Source organism: Plecotus auritus (genome assembly GCF_963455305.1).
Source record: "Plecotus auritus genome assembly, chromosome: 2".
Taxonomy (NCBI): domain Eukaryota; kingdom Metazoa; phylum Chordata; class Mammalia; order Chiroptera; family Vespertilionidae; genus Plecotus; species Plecotus auritus.
In genome coordinates this window covers 53091174-53106254 of record NC_137771.1, presented here as the reverse complement: position 1 = coordinate 53106254, position 15081 = coordinate 53091174, and the positions used below count along the sequence as shown (strand labels likewise).

Below are 15081 nucleotides of genomic sequence, written 5' to 3'. Positions count from 1 at the left end.
GAATTAGTGATGATTTTTGACCCTAAAAGTCATGGATCACGTAACATAGCATGTAGAATAGACCTTAGACATCTACTAGTCCAACTGTCCAGCATACTCAGAATATGTCCCAAGAAATAGAGGTCCACAAAAACTCAAATATAAAAACTTTTGCAATTTTGTGGTCTCATATGTTTGGAAAAAGTTCCATGTGATAAGAAATTCATACATCACAGTTTCTGAGATATGCTCTAAAAAAACACAAAAAAACTTACTGGGTATAATCAGACATTTCTGTGGCCACAGAACTCTTTTATGTATGCAAAGTAATAGGGCTCAGAATGATGTAAACTTGGAAATTTGACTATAAATGTCCTGTCACTGCCAGTTAAATAAAATGAGTTGATTCAGATCCATTGTGACCAATGGTCTAATTAATTAAAATTATCTCAATTGCCACCTTTCCTGTGGATTGGCCAATGACTTTCTCATCATTCAAAAAAGAGTCTTCTAGCTTCTCTGTTTCCTCACTTGTCTCTCTGCAGACTTTGTTTCACACAGCAGCTAAAGAATCTTTATAAAATGTTCATTAAACCATGTCACTCCTCTACTACAAATATCTAAAACTTCATCTCCTTAGAATAAAATTGTAAGACCATCTTGTTCCTCCTTCTATCTGTTAAGCATGTTTCTATCTCAAGCATGCTCTCAGCTCAGGCCTTTGACTTCTCTGTTTTCTCTTACTTTAATAATTTCCTACAGATAAGCACTTGATTCCTTTTCTCACATCATTCAATGCTCTGCTCAATTAATGCCTTATCAGTAAGGGTCTGTTCTGTTACCTTGCTCAGTTTTCATTTCAGTTCATATCAATCCCTTACTATTTATATAAATTTAAAAATATATTTACTGTTTGCACATGTATGTACACCCCCCAAAAAAATAAACCCCCAAATTCCTAAACCTCAAAAATAATATTCCTATGAGACCAGGAGTATTATTTTTATCAATGTGACCCATAATAAACATATTTGTTGAATTGATGAAGGTATTAAAAGCAAATAAGTGGATTAATCTTTTTCCTCTTAAGTAGTCATTTTCAAAAGAGGTAAAATAATATGAATAAGGGTTTATTCATATTCCCAAGAATAATCAGTAGAGTGTTCAAGTTCAAGTTAAGAATTTTAGCCTCAAAATGAGACACTCCTCTCCATATTGATTACCCATAACTCATAACTCTTTAATTCTGTAACACAAAAAAAAAATACTCTGGGGACTTTTTTATTATGCTCAATTTTAATTTTTGATTCATGTTTTATACAGTTTCATATGACATTTTTGGTGTTCCATCACTGACAAGAGGATCATGCTCCTTTAACTTGTGTGGTGAAACACCTAGTGCTGAGCCATATGCACACTGTGCTGCATAAAAGCATTTTAATGACAAATTAGATTTTTATTTCAGTTCATTACGCCTGGGTTTTCAGGCAGTGTTCCAGATTTCATGGTTTAGTTTGTAATGAGTCACGGCCCCCTTGACAAACAAGAGACTAATTGATCTAACCAGGTTATCAATAGAAGCTTGTGATGGGTCTCCTACTGCATATGGTTATTTCATCTTCAATAACAATTGAATATCATAAAAGATTATGGTCCCTTAGTGTGACAGGGAGAAAGAGAGATGGAAATTTGTGAGGACAAGAGTGAAAATACAATCTGATCTATACCTCTCACAAGCAAAACAGTATCATAATAATAGACAAATAGGTGGGTTTTTATTTATAGATGTATTTTGTATATTTTATTTCCTTTTATAGGGGAACATTAATCTTTGCTTAGCTTAGAAACCGTTATTAAAATAATTCCTGATATGATTGAGTGTTTGTATTTGTGCATATATATATATATATATATATATATATATATATATAGTGTCCCTCAAAAATGTATATAGACACTTTGCATAAATTATAAAGGTAGTGTTTATTAAAAATATAATTCATTTTAAAATTTGAGCTATCAGCTGTTAAAGTGTATATACATTTTGGGACACCCTGTATATGTAGTATATATTTACAGATATACAGATATAAAAATGTGTGTACTGGTATGTATATTATCTCACATTTTCTTATGGGTGAGACTTTCTGGGTAAATATGTTCATTATTTTTTAGCATTATTGCCAAGCACTTCAATAAAAATATTTTTTGATTTTTTTCAGAATTATAAGTTAAACTTTTACTATTAAGAATAAAAATACCACAGACATGTAGAGGTCTATAATTTCAAAATTAAGTATCACCCTTAACAAAAAATGATGGAGTTACAAGGGCATTTTTTAAAGAAAAGGCAATGTTCTATTGTTAGAGTGTTTACAGTTTTCATATTCACCACATATTGAAAAATCATTAAACTCTGTACTATTTTATTGCTTTCTAAAGAAACCTAAAATATATCCAAAGTGCACATTTACTCAAGTCATTCATCTGAATGAATTAGTATTTCCATCCTCAAGGTTCCTATTATATTGAACTTTTTCTCGTAATGTTATTTAAAATGTATTCTATGTTTTAAACATTGGTGGAAAATAAAATATTAAAAAAGACATTCATATAAAACTTCTAGAAGATGACATAGGAGAATATCTAGATGACCTTGGGATTGGTGATGACTTTTTAGATATAACACCAAGAAGAATGATCTGTGGATGAAATGATTGATAAGCTAGATTTTATTAAAATGAGAAATTTCACTCTGTGTTAAACGCTATCAATAAAATTAAAAGACAAGCCACAGACTGGGAGAATATATTTGTAAAAGGCATATTTGATAAAAGACTGTTATCTAAAATATACAAAAAACACTTAAAACTCAACAATAAGAATATAAACAACCCAATTTAAAAAAATGGCCCAAAGACCTTAATAGACACCTCACCAAAGAAGATACACAGATGGCAAATAAGCATGTGGAAAGTCACTCCACATTATATGTCATCAGTGAAATGCAAATTTTAAAAATGAGATACCACTACACACCTATTAGAATAACTAAAATCTGACAACTCCAAATGATGGCAAGAATTTGGAGCAATAGAAACTTTCATACACTGCTGGTAGTAATTCATAATTGTACAACCACTTAGGAAGACAGTTTGACAGGTTTTTGTTTTTTTTTAGAAAACTAAACATACTTTTACCATATGATCCAAAGGACATAGAAACAATAAAAAAGAAACAGTTATAAATGAAGAACACAATATCTGGAATGAAGACTACACTAGAAAGAATCAACAACATGTTAGAAGAAGCAGAGAATCAAATCAGCAATTTAGAGGACAAGACAACAGAAAACAACAAAACAGACCAACAACAAAAGAATGTTAAAAAATGAAAGTCTAGCCGAAACCGGTTTGGCTCAGTGGATAGAGCGTCGGCCTGCAGACTGAAGGGTCCTGGGTTCGATTCCGGTCAAGGGCATGTGCCTTGGTTGCGGGCACATCTCCAGTGGGAGGTGTGCAGGAGGCAGCTGATCGATGTTTCTCTCTCATCGATGTTTCTAGCTCTCTATCTCTCTCCCTTCCTCTCTGTAAAAAATCAATAAAATATATTAAAAAAAAAAAAAGAAAGTCTAAGGGACCTCTGGGACACCATCAAGCATAGCAATATCCACATCATAGGGGTACCAGAAGGAGAAGAGAGGGATCAAATGATCAAGAAGCTGTATGAAGAAATAATGGCTAAAAACTTTCCTAACCTAGTGAAGAAAAAAGACTCACAAGTCCAGGAAGCACAGAGTCCCAATCAAGATGAACCCAAAGAGGCCCACACTAAGAAACATCATAATTAAAACGGGAAAGGTTAACGATAAAGAGAGAATCTTAAGAGAAAGACAGTTACTTGCAAGGGAGCTCTTGTGAGCTCTCATCAGCTGATTTTCCAATAGAAACATTTCAGGCCAGAAGTAATTGACATGAAATATTCAAAATGAAGAAAAGCAAAGAGCTACAACTAAGATTACCCAGAAAGGCTATCATTTAAAATTGAAGGTGAAATAAAGAGCTTCCTAGACATCAAAAATGAAAAGATAATGTGAAAAAGAAATTGGTATTTATATATAGGCATTCATGCATTGGTAATAAAGAAGCAGCAATATGATTGCCTTATGCTAGCGTATTGTAATTGATATGTTTGCCTCAGAGTATTAAGGAAATCTCCAAACAATGATCTGATGAATTTATTGGAAAAAAATCTGCATATAAGTAGACCCATGCAGTTCAAACCTGTGTTGTTCAAGGTCAACTGTATATACAAACACCTATGCATATATGTATGTATATGTGTGTTCACACATATACACACAAACACACATACACACACACATATCTATATATATATATATATATAAAAGCCCAATGACCGAACAGCAGAATGACCAGAATGAACAGAAAAACTGGTCACTATGACATGCACTGCGGCAGCTAACTGGCCCAATCTAGGCCCGATAGGCCACCCCCAACCACCCGCAGCCCCTCCCCCTGGACGGCCCCACCACCAATCAGACCCCTTACCCCAATTAGGGGCAGGGCCCCTCCCCTTGGCCAGCCAACCTCCTGGGGTCCCTCCCCCTGGGCCAGCCCCCCAATAGGCCTCGATCACCAACCAGGCCAAGGGACTCCACCCATGCATGAATTCGTGTACCGGGCTTCTAATATATATAGATATACAGTATATATACATATATATACACTGAGTGGCCAGATTATTATGGTCTCTGAAGGCATAATAATCTGGCCACTCAGTGTGTGTGTGTGTGTGTGTGTGTGTGTGTGTGTGTGTGTGTGTATACAGATAAAGAGATTATATTATAAGGAATTGACTCAGTGATTATACAGGCTGAGAAGTCCCACAATATGCTGTCTATAAGCTGGAGACCCAGAAAAGCCAATGGTATAGTTCAGTCTTGGTCTGAAAGTCTGAAACCTAGGGGAGCCAATGGTGTAATAACTACTCAGAGGCTGCCTTAGCTCAGCAGTTAGGCAGAGAAGAGCTGAGTTCTCCCTGTGCCTTTTTTTCTCTTTAGTCCCTCGGTGGATTATTTGATGCAAACACACATTGGAGAGGGCAATATGCTTTACTGAGTCCACTGATTCAAATGCTAATATTTCATGGATACACCAAGAAATAATGTTTAGCAAATATCCAACATTCTGTGACCCAGTCCAGTTGACACAAAATTACCCATCACATTCCATATCCTGCTGTCTTTTTGCTTCAGCCACATTGATTGTTTTCAAACAAATCAGCTTGCTAGAGCCTCAGACCTTTATTGCAAGCTGCTCCCTCTTCCTGGAAGACTATGTGTGTTGCTTAAATCTTACCTTCTCAATGAGTCCTAATCAAATTACCCTACATAAAATTGCAATCCATTCCTTGCTCTAATGTCTCTTACCTCGCTGTATGTTTTACCATATATTTTATCAGATTCTAACATTTCATTTAAATTAATTATTTATGATACTTACTGCTTATACTCTGTTTCTCCATCCCCCTAGAGTATAAGCTTCATCATGTCAGGAAGTTTAACTGCTTTGTGCCTTGGGAAATACCTGACAGTTATTGATGGCTCAATAACTATTTGATAAATAAAGGAATGACTATTCTACAAAAAACCTTTTCAAGCATCATTTTGTGCCAAGCATTGTGCTCTGATATCTGAAAATGGCAAATTGATCACATATTTACCCTGCCTTCAGGAAACTAACAAGGAATCCTGAGATACTCATAAATAAATGCAATACAAGATAGAAATACTAGTTTGGTATGAGAAATTTATAAACACTACTTAGAGACGGGAAAACTGTTTGTAGCCAGAGCAATAGGGAAGAGTTTGGAGATGGTGACACCTAAATTAGTGCTTGAGTCTGTGGAAATGGGGAAGAACAACATTCCAGGTAGAAGAAACCACATTTTTAAAAATCGCTAAAGAGCTAATGCATGGAGAGCAGACAGGGAAAAGCACAGAATATTGAAAGAGCTTAGGTTCTGAGTCAACATGCCTGAGTTCAAGTCCAAATTCTCCAGCTAAGCCACTGTGTGACCTTAGACAAATTATTTACCTTCTCTGAGTTTCAATTTTTACATTTGTAAAAAGGGATAATACCATCTAGCTTTAAAGTATTGCTGTGAGGAAATCATGAACAAAAATCACCTAGTCCAGTGACTGGCTTCCAGTGATCACTCAATATCTGAGAGCTATTATTGGAGTATAGTTTGACTGGAGTGTAGATGAAGTGTGTCCCTCACCAATGCCATTTTCCAATAGGAAGCAAGGCCAAAATGTATTGCATTTACTCTACACTCTCGGAGAACATTCGTCTATTGTCCAACTTGAAAAATGAAGCTGAAAGTCTTGTATTAGAAGCATAACACCCTGAAAATGTGATGCATTGGCCTATCAAGCGTAAGATTGCTTTGGATATAGAAGGAATGGAAATATATGTGTGTTATATTTCTGCTGAAGATTATTTGTACTTACCCACCAGTTTATTTGTGTGTGTTTCTTTTTCAGTTGCTCCTACGATCCAGGAAATTAAATCCGGTACCGTGGCCCCTGGACGCAGTGGATTAATAAGATGCGAAGGTGCAGGTGTGCCGCCTCCGGCCTTCGAATGGTACAAAGGAGAAAAGAAGTAAGGACTTTGTGATTGTTACTGTGTTCCAAGCACTTTGAGCTAATGTGTTTGTGTTTCAGATACTTACTTTAAGCAATTTCTTTAACTGGCTTGAATGATTCTCAACAGCCTCTTCCCAGGCAAGCAAACTGAAGGGGGGTCCCACGTGGGAAAGAAGAGTAGCTAATAGCATCCTGAAGAAATGTCCACTTTGGTTTATATGATCTCAGAAATGCCTGCAAATCCCTCATCGCTGATTGTTTTATTTGTGCTTCTCCCTTCTGAACCAGCACACCATTGCTCTTGCTGGCAACCACATTTAATTGGGAAGTAAACCAGCACTTAAAGGACTTGGGCACAGACTCCATGAGAGCACTCCAAAAGCCACGGGAGCCTCTGTCTCTGCCCAGCTTCCTTGATAAGACTCAACCCTCTCACCTGCCTTGCTCTCCCTCAAGACATTCTAACACTGTTTTATAGCTCACTGTGTTTTAGATATTCTGTCAGTAAAGGGGCTGTAGAGGAAATAAAGTACATGGTTAAAGGACTATACAATGTGATTTTAAGGCTCCTCTAACTTCAGCTCTGTATGATTGTCCCCTTGAGAAACCTCAGAAGGCCTTGGCAAGAGTGTTTGAACAAGAGAAGTCAGGACTCCACTACTTTCTCTTTATTTTCAACCAGTAAGCTCATTCAAACCTCTTTAGGTGGTCTTAGCTATCAAAGACAAGTGGGACCCCTGTGGATTAAAATTTGCAGCTATTTTGTATAGAATCTCTTCTACCATTTGGGATCAGCCGTGGGCAAACTACGGTCCGCGGGCCGGATCCGGCTGTTCTATCCGGTTCTCTTGCTCTCCCCTCCGCTCCTTTACTTTGAATTTATATTAGTTCACACAAACACTCCATCCATGCTTTTGTTCTGGCCCTCTGGTCCAGTTTAAGAACACATTGTGGCCCTCGAGTCAAAAAGTTTGCCCACCCCTGATTTGGGATATTCACTTTTTAATTCTTTTAACTAATTAATTAATGCTTTTACTAATTTTAAACCTACCTTTCTGTGACTTCATGGAAGCCCCGTGTTTTTATTTACTTAGAATAAAACAAACCTCTCCGGGGTCACCCTTGTTGCACCCTATAAGATTATGTATCCTCTAATACAACCTTCTCAGATTATGGTTACCCCAGTTGAGATGCCTTCAATTTTTTTTTTTTTGTGTGTGTGTGTGTTTGTTTGTTTTTGTTTTTTCTTTAGCATATTTGTTTCTTCTTTTTTTTTTAATCCTCACTGGAGGATATTTTTTCATTGATTTCTAGAGAGAGTGGAAGGGAGAGAAGAGGAGGGGAGAGAAAGATAGAGGGAAATATCAACATGAGAGAGCCATATTGATTGGTTGCCTCCCACATGCACTCTCTACCGGGGCTGAGGAACCTGCAACCGAGATATGTGCCCTTGACCAGGTATCGAACTCTCAACCCTTGGGTCTGCAGGTGGATGCTCTGACCAGTGAGCAACCAGCCAGGATGAGATAACTTCAATTTGTGATTATCTTTATGGACAATCATCTAGAAAAGTGGTTCTCAATACTTTGAAAGTTATGAACTCCTTTATTCAAATGCAATCTTGTTTGGAAACCCAAAAAGTAATACCTATGAAAGTAATACTTCTCTGGTAGATATGGGGTGGATGAATAGAACCTTAATTCTACCTGCTCAGAAACCTCCCTTTCATGGGACATCCTTGCAGTTCCCCCCTACCTCCCACCCCCAGCCCCATCCCTAAATCTCCACAAAAAATAATTAATTAATTAAAAATTTTTAACAACAGTTTAAATAATGACAAATTATGTTACATACCTTTCAAAGTCCCTTTTGATCTTGTGTCATTTCTTTCTTAAAAGCTAACAAACAATTATTCCCAGCAGTGCAAATGTGAGCTCATTTGTTCAAGTCCACTTTGCTTCCAATATTTTGTAAGGTGATGTCCTGAATTTTTTTTATTGTTCATTTGTTTTTGAGGTGTTTTTTTTGTTCTCTCTCTCTCTTTCATTTTCTCTTTCTCTCCCTTTCCTAAATACAGCAACTTTTAAAAATGGCTGTAATAATCCTTAGTGCCTATAGCAATTATAGCAAAATGCCAATTGATGCTCATAGTCATAACTTCAGTGATTTTTTTTCCTACTGAGGAGATGGACTATAGCTTTTATTGGATTTTCAAAGAAGTTTAAAACCACTCCTATAAAAGATAGATTAATATTCCCCAATCAGTGTTGCTCCCCAACACACTTGTACACCTAGAGAAGCTCTAGGAGCTGTGAAATCAAATGCATCTGTAAATAGCAAACATATTTTCATTTCAGAGAAAAGTATACATTTATCTTTGTTAGGGTTAGAGTTTAGGAAATATTCAAGTTCTCAAACATAATAAGAATATACAAATTCCTCTCAATATTATAGTAAAGCACATTTAAATATCTGCAGGAAATAGGAGAAAGAAATATGCTTGTTGCTGAGCAGTTGTTGTTATACTCACTAATTGGATCTACATGGTAGTTTCAGAGCCCAGGGCATTCAAATATTTACCTCATCAAAATGAAAAACTCACAAGCAACTGCTATTTGACAAGTAGTGTTCGAAATTTTTAATAAATATTAACCAGCTTATTTTTATAACGAACCTGTAAGATAGATATCATTATTTTCTTCGTCTTGTTTGGGAGAGATAAAAGCACAGAGTGTTTTCAGAGTAATGCGTACAAGTTGATACAGTTAGTGACAGAGCTTGGATTTGAACCCAGAAAGTCTTGCAGTTCTACATGCAGAGTTTATGAATTTAACCCCTACACTACGGCACTTAGTTTAAGTTATGACTCCTCAGAGTCTATCAAAAATCAATTGAAATGTCAACGTTAAAAGCCAGACGTAAAGGCATTGCAAGTCAATTATGAATTAGCAAAAGGAAATATGACACATAAAAACACCCAGTTATAATTTCCCAATTTATTTAGTCAAAGACACAAAAATAGTGGAATCAAAGTAGGCACACAGAGAAGAAATAGATACAGTATGTTTCTCAGTTGTTGTCTTGACCTCCAGGTGTCTGACTAGAGCACAAAGCTGTCAGAGACCGTGTCAGAGTCAAGGAGAGTTTCTGCAACATCCAGAGAAGTTTTATTTTCTGGAGATCTTTTATACTTGGGGCTTACAACTATATTCAGAAATAATTTATACACTTTCTTTACTTCTATTTAAGGAGATATTTATAAAAATTCACCTCTCTTAAACGTTCAAAGTCAGATATTCAATAAAATAAATATAAACAAATAAGCACAAATAAAAACAGAGACAGTACCTGACCATCCTTAGTCTTTTCTCTTTATAGCATTCTGCATCCTATGAAATCCATCTCTACGTACTGGAAATAATCCACTTGATAACCTTTAAAAGCAAGTCTTGTCAAATTTAGCACAATTTAAAGAACATTAAAAAAAAAAGCAAATACTTACTGAGGACAAATCATTTTCTAGGCCCTTTAAATACTTTTATCTCTTTTAGTCCTCAAATCTCTGTGAGGTACAATTTATTATTTTAAATTTACTGAAGGCAAAACTGAGATATGGCCCTTTGGAGTCCATCTACTTTAAGTTGTCATCAAGATACATTTTAGACTAGAGAACCAGTGCATGAAATTCGTTCACTGGGGGAGTGGGGGCTAGTGGTGTCCTTCAGCCCAGCCTGCACCCTCTCCAATCTGGGACCCCTCAGGGGATGTCTGACTGCTGGTTTAAACATCCCTCTCACAATCCAGGACTGCTGGCTCCCAACTGCTCGCCTGCCTGCCAGCCTGATCACTCCATAATCACTCCCTGCCAGCCTGATTGTCACCTAACTCCTCCCCTGCCAGCCCGATTGCCCCCAACTGCCCTCCCCTGCTGGCCCAGTCGCCCCAACTGCCCTCCCCTGCAGGCCTGGTTCCCCCCAACTGCCCTCCCCTGCTGTCCTGGTCCCCCCCAACTGCCCTGCCCTGCTGGACTGGTCGCCCCTAACTGCCCTCCCCTGCCAGCCTGATCGCCCACAACTACCCTCCCCTGCTGTCCTGATCACCCACAACTACCCTCCCCTGCTGTCCATCTTGTGGTGGCCATCTTTGACCACATGACAGCGGCCATCTTGTGCGAGGGTGTGAGGGTCAATTTGCATATTACCTCTTTATTGTATAGGATTTGTCAACCTCTTAGTCCATGTTCTTTTTCCCTGTATATATTGACATTATTAGTTATCTATTGACAAGTAACAAGTTAACCCCAAATTTAGCAGCTTAAAATAGTGATCATTTATTATCTCAATCAGTTTTTTGGGTCAGGTAATCAGGGTCAGCTAAGCTGTATGGTTATGCTTCCAGATCTCTCATCAGCATCTGAATGCTTGAGGAGGGCTGGAGGATCTGCTTCTAAGATATCTCACTTCCAACATGCCCGTCAGGTTAGTGCTAGTTATTGACAGAGTCTCAGTTAACCACTATGTGGACATTTTCATAGGACTGCTGGACTGTCAATGTGATGGCAGTTGACTTGCCCCAAAACTAGCGATCCAAGAAAAAGTGAGGTAGAAGCTGAGGTATCTTTTGTGACCAAGTCTCAGATGCCATGCTCTGTCATTTCTGCAATACTTGATTGACTACACAGGGTGATCCTAATCAATGTAGAGGAGCAACACAGGGACATAAATATCAGGAGATAAGTATCATTAGATGCCATCTTCAAAGATGACTCCCATACTGTCTCCATCATGGATAATATAATGATTTTGTATTATAAATATTAGCCACTTGACCTTAATTTATTGCATTGTTTAGATAAGTATTGAGAATGACTCAAGTTTTAATAGTTGTTATGAAAATATTATCCCTTGCTATAAAATGGTCATATTTTTTAACACTGTAATCTCTCTCAGCAGACCTGGCAGGGACAGTACAATTAGACTTAATTTTGCTTCAGATACATTTAAATATTGGGAAAATCAGAGTTATGTGTTCAATTATATAGAGAGACACAGATTAAATGTTTTTTTCTTAATAATAGAGAAGATTGATGAGAAGAAATATACTCCTTATATATGCAGTGAAAAGACACTTTGGACCAGGCAATACTATTAAGCAAATCTTATTTTCAATGACAAGAAATTAAGTTAATCTATGGCTTAAAAGCTGTACATTCAGTCAATCCAATCTGGCTGCCGATGGAATGGCAGACTACAAGATAGTGTGTCAGTGAGAGAGTGAAAGGAGAGTGCGTAGACATGCGGGGAGTGTGTGTATGTGTGAGTGAGGGATAGTTATATTCCACAGGACTGTTGGGGACTGGCGGACCAGGCTCCACTGCCCAGGCAGCCTCTACTACTGCTGAAATCTCTCCCTTGGAGGCCAGCTCTACTGCAGAGACTCTACTATCTTGAAGGGGAGAGCAGTTGTGATCAGAAGCCCAGCCTTACCTTCACCCGGGGAAACCTTGGATATCTCCCAGGAACCTAGAGCCACAATTCCCAGGGACTAGCTGCCTTATCTATGAACCCAGAAATACCGAGACTCCAGCCTCCCTGGCCACAGGTGCCTAAAAAGTTTGTCTAGGGGAAGACCAGGTGGCGGCCATATATGCAGATAGGTCCTGTGCCTTCTCACAGAGCAGATAGAAGAAACAGATGAATCAAATAACATCAACTCAGAATTGGTAAATTAAGCACAGCTGGTGAGGCAATCCATGGGAGGAAAGGTCAGAGATGGCCTGGAGAGAGTCAACATGGTAGAGAGAGAGCTCATAACCAGACACCCTGACAGGAGCGAACATGGGGAGACAAAGAAACAGCTCCCATACGAAAGAAAAGGAGGAATCACCAGAAAAGGAAGTAAACAAAATGGAGGCAAGCAATTTGTCAAAGAAAGAATTCAGAGCAATGTTCATAAAGACACTGAAAAGGATGGAAGACAAATTCAACAACATGTGTAAGAACCAAGAGGAAATGAAGAAGAACCAAGAAGAAATGAAGAATGACATCACTGCAATAAAGAACACAATAGAAAGCATCAACAGTAGACTAGAAGAAGCGGAGGACTGCATCAGTGAGCTAGAAGAAAAGATATGAAAAAATACCCAAGCAAAGCAGCAACTGGAAAAAAAAACACGTAAAAAACAGGAGGAGAGCCTAAGGGAACTTTGGGACAACACAAAATGAAACAACATCTGCATAACAGGGGTGCCAGAATGAGAGGAAACTGAGCAAGTAATAGAAATCTGTTTGAAGAAATAATGACAGAAAACTTCCCTGATATTGAGAAGAAAAAACTCACACAAGTCCAAGAAGCTCACAGAGTCCCAAATAAGATGAACCCAAAAAGACCAACAATAAGACACATTATATTTAAATTGGCAAACACCAACGACAAAGTGAGAATCTTAAAGGCTGCCAGAGAGAGACAGAAAGTTACCTACAAAGGATCTCCCATCAGACTATCGACTGATTTCTCAACAGAAACACATCATGCCAGAAGGGAATGGAATGAAATATACAAAGTCAATGAAAGCAAGGCTCTGAATCCAAGAATACTATACCCAGCAAGACTATCATTCAAAATTGAAAGTGAAATCAGGAGCTTCACAGACAAAAAAGGACTAAGGGATTTTATTACCATCAAACCAGCAATGTAAGAAATGCTAAAGAGTCTGCTATAAAAAGAAGAAATAGAAAGGGAAGAAGGAACACAGGCATAAAGAATAAAATTGGTGACAAATAAGTACCTATCAATAATAACTTTAAATGTAAATGGATTAAATGCCCCAATCAAAAGACATAGGGTAGCTGAATGGATAAGAAGACAGGACCTATATATCTGCTGTCTACAGGAGAGCCACTTCAGAACAAAGAACTCACACAGACTGATAGTAAAGGAATGGGAAAAATGTTTCAGACGAATGGAAATGAAAAAACAAAGCTGGGGTAGCAATACTTATATCTAACAAGTTAGACCTCAAAGTGAAGACCATAACAAGAGATAAGGAAGGCCACTTCATAATACTAACGGGAGCAATTAAACAAGAAGATACAACTCTGGTAAACATATGTGCACCAAATACAGGAGCACCCAAATACATAAAAACACTTCTGGAAGATATCAAGGGAGAGATCAACAGCAATACAGTCATAGTAGGGGACTTTAATACCCCACTAACACCACTGGATAAATCCTCTAAACAAAAAAATCAGCAAAGAAACATCAATCCTAAATGACTCACTGGATCAGATGGAATTCATTGAAATCTTCAGAACATTTCACCCCAAAGCCACAGAATATACTTTCTTCTCAAGTGCACACAGATCATTTTCAAAGATAGACAACATATTGGAGCACAGGAAAAGTCTCTTCAAATTCAAGAAGATAGAAATCATATCAAGCATCTTCTCAGACCACAATGGCATAAAATCAGAAATCAACTACAATAAAAACAATGAAAACAAATCAAACACCTGGAGGCTAAATGGCATGCTATTAAACAATGATTGGGTTACCAAAGAGATCAAAGAAGAAATAAAAAGCATCCTGGCAACAAATGACACTGAAAACACAACAATCCAAAATCTATGGGACATTGTGAAAGCAGTCCTGAGATGGAAGTTCAGAGCTCTACAGTCCTACCTCAAAAAAAAAAAACAAGAAAAAATGGTAATAAATTATCTAACCCTACAAATAAAAGAGTTAGAAAGAGAGCAACAAGAAAAGCCCAGCATAAGCACAAGGAAGGAAATAATAAAGATCAGAGTGGAAATAAATGACATAGAGACAAAAACACAAACGTGTGCGCATGCGCGTGCCCACACACACAAAACGTCAACAAAACCAAGAGCTGGTTCTTTGAAAGGATAAACAAGATTGATGAACCTCTAGCTAGGCTCACCAAGAAGCAAGGAGAGAGGACCCAAATAAACAAAATCAGAAATGAAAGAGGTGAAATAACAACCGATCCCACAGAAATACAAAGGATTATGAAAAAATACTATGAACAACTCTATTCCAACAAAATGGAGAACCTAGACAAAATAGACTTACTCTTAGAAAAATACAACTTCCCAAAACTCAATAAGGAAGAATAAAAAAACCTGAATATGATGATAACTATTGAAGAAATTGAAGCAGTGATCAAAAATCTTCCAGCAAACAAAAGCCTGGGTCCGGATGGCTTTACAGGGGAGTTCTACCACGCATTCAAATAAGAACTAAAACCTATCCTCCTCAGACTATTCCAAAAAATTCAAGAGGAAGGCACACTTCCAAGCTCTTTCTATGAAGCCAGCATTACCCTCATTCCAAAACCAGATAAAGACACCACACAAAAAAGAGAACTACCGGACAATATCCTTGATGAACATAGATACTAAAAT

At 37.6% G+C, this 15081-nt stretch overlaps 1 protein-coding gene across 1 annotated transcript in view; it reads left to right on the top strand.

Moving 5' to 3' along the window:
* NEGR1 (neuronal growth regulator 1) overlaps positions 1-15081 on the top strand; it is a 917357-nt gene that overhangs the window by 684209 nt on the left and 218067 nt on the right. Inside the window, exon 5 of the mRNA XM_080656273.1 lies at positions 6551-6671. Coding sequence (XP_080512399.1) covers positions 6551-6671 — 121 coding nt within the window. The remainder of the gene's footprint in view (positions 1-6550; positions 6672-15081) is intronic.